This window comes from Frankliniella occidentalis, unplaced genomic scaffold (genome assembly GCF_000697945.3).
Source record: "Frankliniella occidentalis isolate FOCC.00 unplaced genomic scaffold, Focc_3.1 Scaffold10, whole genome shotgun sequence".
Taxonomy (NCBI): Eukaryota; Metazoa; Arthropoda; class Insecta; order Thysanoptera; family Thripidae; genus Frankliniella; species Frankliniella occidentalis.
Genome location: NW_026267140.1, coordinates 2,655,069 through 2,660,082, shown reverse-complemented (window position 1 = coordinate 2,660,082; position 5,014 = coordinate 2,655,069). Strand labels below are relative to the sequence as shown.

The 5,014-nt window shown below is 52.2% G+C and overlaps 2 protein-coding genes across 2 annotated transcripts in view; one reads left to right on the top strand and one right to left on the bottom strand.

Annotated features, from left to right (window-relative positions):
* The window catches only part of LOC113212801 (farnesol dehydrogenase), a 91,738-nt gene that overhangs the window by 56,113 nt on the left and 30,611 nt on the right, over positions 1 to 5,014 (bottom strand). The gene's annotated exons all lie outside the window — the stretch shown is intronic.
* The window catches only part of LOC113212828 (RYamide receptor-like), a 56,973-nt gene that overhangs the window by 46,628 nt on the left and 5,331 nt on the right, over positions 1 to 5,014 (top strand). The window contains exons 4-5 of the mRNA XM_052277405.1: positions 2,407 to 2,647; positions 4,756 to 4,918. Coding sequence (XP_052133365.1) covers positions 2,407 to 2,647; positions 4,756 to 4,918 — 404 coding nt within the window. The remainder of the gene's footprint in view (positions 1 to 2,406; positions 2,648 to 4,755; positions 4,919 to 5,014) is intronic.

Sequence of the window (5,014 nt, the reverse complement as noted above, 5' to 3'; positions counted from 1 at the left end):
AGTGCCCCTCCCTGTTCTCGCGATTTCTTACGCAAGACAAGGCATGACCCAGCCCCGACCCGAACCATTCGCGAGCTCGTCGAAACTCCGGGTTGCCGTCACAAAACCATGTCACCATGGCTTCTTTTGTCATCGATATCATGGCCTTTTCGATTCAATCAGCTGTCTCTTGTCACGTCATGCCGGACACCAGTACATCTACCAATAATGATGCCGCCAACATTTCAAAGGAAGAGATTGTTGTTTCTGATTAAAGACAGAAACTTCATCACAAAAAATTTAAAATGTAAACTGAAATTAAATTGTTGTTGACATACTTGCAGACTATCTGTACAATTTATGGTAAATCGTATTCATAAAGTAGAAACTTGTTCAGCTCCGTAGAGCAGACAACTATTTGATACTCATCATGCAAATCAATAAAGCAACAATTTATCCAGTCAACATTTCAAAAATTTTGTATTAACTACGGCTATACTTGAGGGTTATAATATAAGTTGCAGTTTGTAAACTGAAGCTCAAAATGTGACGTTGGCAGATCGAGATAACTGATTTTAATGTCACACATGAGCGGGTATGTTCTCATTTTTAATCACAAGGCAGCATGAGTTGAAATCAGTGTGAGACAAAATATTCATGATGGTTCTCTCTAAAAGTAACATTTCAGCAGATACTTCTGCTTGAAGGTCCACACGAAAACTTACCAAGCAGTTGACATGCCAAATGTTCAGTTTAGGATTGGGGTCGTAAACTGACTTCTGTGCTTCTTCTCAATGGGCAACAAAGGCAAGTCGCTCATGACTCAATAATGGGAACAGCATGGCAAAGATATAGTTGTCCTGTGCATTCGAACTGAGGTTATCAGGGTTCATAGTTGTTGTCTCGTCCATCCGAGCTGAAGTTACCAGGGTTCATACACAAACACAGAAACCAAAGTCACAAAAAACACTACTTGCACACATGTAGGACACGGCCGGGGCGACACACGACAAACTAAACAAGCGAGCGGCCTGCGGCGGCGGCCGGGCCGGAGCGGAGCGACTTGACGTCGACGACACGACATCTCCTCTCCTATGTTTCCGGTCTGGCGTGCGGAGGTTAGGTTGCTGCCCTCGAGTTCCCCACGAAGTGACATGTCCCAAATAATTTGATCGCGACTCTAAACGGTATTTTAACCGCCGTTTACACACAAGTGATTTAAGGTTTATAAAGCTAAGAGGTAATGCTCCTTGAGGCTAATGCTCGGTATTCGCGCACAAGTGTGGTGCAGGTGGCGGCTGTTCTCTAGAATCGTCACACTCAGCTGACTCGACTATGGAGTCTCTTGGGCTTTCTGATGCCACAAAAGACTTGTTGACCATGACTATTGCACGAGAAATAGCAGCTAAAAGTAACTCAAATGACTCAGAGGTGGAATAGTGTATTTCGACTAACGGAGGAAGAAGAATAGCGGGTATAACATGAAGGTCCCTGATTGGCCGAGCGCCTACCCCCACTACCGGCGTGACGTAGAGGCGGGAAGCTCTCGGCCAATCGGTAACGTTTATGTTCTACCCGCTGTTCTTCTTCCTCCGTTAGTCGAAATACACTATATCATTCGCCCCCGGCTGACCCCCGGATCCGTCTGAAAGTCTCGGCCATTCAAAGGCGGCCTTTCTGGAGCTGGTCACTAGACCCACTTTTCTTTCAAATTTCACAAAACGAGGTGGGGGGGGGGAAAGTATAACTAAAATCGCAGACGGCGGGGGAGGGAGTGTTCTTTACTCCCTCTTTCCGCGTAAGTCGCAACATTTACGTGCACGCACAGAACGAGCGGCACGGGGCTAACGGAGAGACAAAGGGAGGTGTACTTAACTGCCATCCCTCCCCAGTCATTCCGGCGCCACGGCGCACTCAACTGAATGGCGCTTTAGACGAGTGACGGCCAGACTAAAGTTTTACCCCCTTGGTTTTGTCATTCCTCTTTCAGCCCCGCCAGGGCCCGCCAGGGTGCAGGGGAGGAGGAGGGGTCGACGGGCCTGTTTGGTGCCCAATGAACCGAACACCAGGGACTCGGTGTACCCCTCCCTCCATCCTCCCTCCCCCCCTCCCCCCTTGTCTCTGGGCACCCCGCACCGGGGCCAGGCTCTGTCGCCGGCTCGAGTGACCGTCCTTCGACCCTGCAAAGGACTGGAAAGGGTCCTGGAGTCCCCTGCGGGCCCCGGCGGGAAGGCGGCGGGCGTTCACCTCAGCAGCACGGGCCTCGCAAAGTTGCCGTGTTTATGTTGGGGTGCACGCCGTGCGGAACCTATTTAGGTCTCAGGAAGAGGTGAGCCAGGCAGCTCGGCCGAGCCCAGAGCCCAGCCAGCGGCGTTAAACTCGTTGACGACGAGGAGTCCCTAACGGTGCGCGCGACTCTTGTTGCAGCTCGCCGCCCACCAAGTTCCGAGCCAAGGTGATGATTGTCATCATCTGGCTGCTCTCCCTCGCACTGGCGATGCCCATGGTGATGGCGCTGGGAGTGGTGCAGGTCCCGGACGAGACGGCCGTGCCGCCACCCGACCTCGCCCTGGGGCTCGCCGACGTCGAGGTGCCCATCGTGCCGTCCACCAAGCCCTTCTGCAAGCTGACGGGCATGACCGACCACGGCATGCTCATCTACCGCATGGTGAGTACAACAAATCCTGGTGTGACAAATGCCTAGATTGGAAGCCGACGTGAGATTTCCCATTTCCCGAACGCTAGCAGTACATACTTGTACACACACCGGCGGGTGAGACGATACAACAAGTGCCTGACTGCTTGCCCAGCCCACATTCATGGAACGATGCAATATGCACGCCTGCGGCCGGGTGTGCCTGTTGCCTCAACAACTACCCCAAAAGCCTGATAATCAACTTGGTGAATGTCCGGAAGTATCAGTTGAAAAATATATTTAAAATGTCGCGTTTCACTAAGGCACCCCAGCCCCCCCAGATGCTAGCGCTTGCTCTTAACTAAAGAAATAGGCTGGGTGGTGGACCACTAGCACAACTGGTCTCGCTCCACGTGAGGACGCGGAGGTACTGCTTCTCTCCTTTTCTTGAATGTTGCGAGTACTGGAAGCCCTTGTAGCACAAGAGCTTCTTCCCCTTGTTAGAGTCGATGAGCTCCATGGTCCTCCGCGTTCCGCGAGGTCCGGTGGAGTGGGCCAGCTGGGGTGTGTGGGTGTATCTTGGCCGTGGCAACAGTGCCCTACTAACGAGGCCATTTAATTTTCGGGACCAACATTTATGGGACATTTATCCGAGGACCATATCACGGGTGACGAAAAAACTACGGCCCATGTGGCAAAGGACATTTTTCGGTGGACATTCCTTCGTAGCACCGGTTAATAAGCTATCCGTTATGGGGTTGGTCAACGTTCCTACAAGTGACTTCGACCCGCTTCGACCCCACTTTCCTCATCCACCACGAATCCGTTTCATAGCCACGGTTTGACCCCTTTGCTGCCCAGTGCAGCCTTCTCCACTTCCGCCGATAGCCAGGTGACGTGTCCGCCATGCACAATGCATGACCTGGCGCCCTCCTCCTCTGTCGACGCCGATGGCCACGCCGGGGCTCAGCGGCCTCGCGACTCCTGCCTGACGTCGTCGCGGCTTAGCGGGGAAAAGAAAGCAAGGCAGCCATTACTCATCGCATAGCGCAGCTTGCCAGCGGTAATTGATTCACAAAAGGAGTGTGGGAGATTTACGGTGCGTCCCGGATATTGGGGTACGAGGAGTGGGCAGACTGGGAACCATCCCGCGACCCCACCCCCACCCTTCTGTCTGTCTGTCTGTCTGTCTGTCTGTCTGTCTGTCTGTCTGTCTGTCTGTCTGTCTGTCTGTCTGTCTGTCACCGACTCTGTCTCTGACTCCTGTCACTCCTCACTGACTCTGTCTCTGACTCCCGTCACTCACTCACTCACTCACTCACTCACTCACTCACTCACTCACTCACTCACTCACTTACTCACTCACTCACTCACCCTCCCCTCCCCTCCCCCTCTAATGCTCGTGCACACGCCCACACCCACGCAAAGCAGTTCACTGGCAGAGATCTGAGTTGTATAGTCATCTCTACGCGACGTGCTCGGAAAGACTATATCCTGTCGGAGACTACCGGCCTCATTGGACCATCCCAGCCACTCCAGCCCCCAGGGGGAATTTCCGAGCATGCAGCGGGGCTTTGCTTCGTCTACTCTCTTCCTGCCATTTCCCCTTTCCCTTCCCACACAACCTAACCGAACCGCCACCTAGCCCACGACAGTTTGTCTTCAGCCAGAGTAAACTTGATAGAAGTTGATAGAAAAAAAATAATTAAAAGGTTTTTAATTGGATCTGAGTTAGCCATTTCATGTGGTGAGTAATTATAGAGTTTGAAAGTTTCAGTTCATAGGTAGAATGTTGAACACATTGAAGGCCTACTGCTGTACCACTTTTCTCTTCTACTTGCTCAGCCTCGCTTCCTCATAATGGCGTGAGTGTGCGTCTCTCATTAAATATTCCGCGCAATGTCGAAGCAAAAGTTGTCGACTCGGCACGCATAGCGTCGCGTAGCCCAGCCTCCCACATGAATTATTCTGTAACGGCACCGTAAAAGAGAAGAGGGGTGGGGGTTCTGCTGAGAATACGGTGTGGCACTTGCTTTAAAAAAACTCGACCACTCCTCCCCCAACTCTCCCCTGGTCGGGTCCAGAAAGTTCTCCGGTAGTTGTTTTAGAGCAACAAGATGACCATCTGACTCTCCTCACAGATCTTGGTGGTGGTGCAGTACCTCACGCCCTTGATCATCATCTCGCTGGTGTACACACGGATGGCGCACCGCCTGTGGGGCTCGCGCGCCCCGGGCAACGCAGAGGACTCTAGGGACGCCACGCTGCTCAAGAACAAGAAGAAGGTAGGCTGCCAGCTTTTGCGTTTTTCCTTCTCATTTTCCCCCCGTTGTAATAAAACAGCACGCGTGTACATGTTGCTTTTGTTTTTATTCCCCCCTCTCTGTCTTTCTTCTTTCC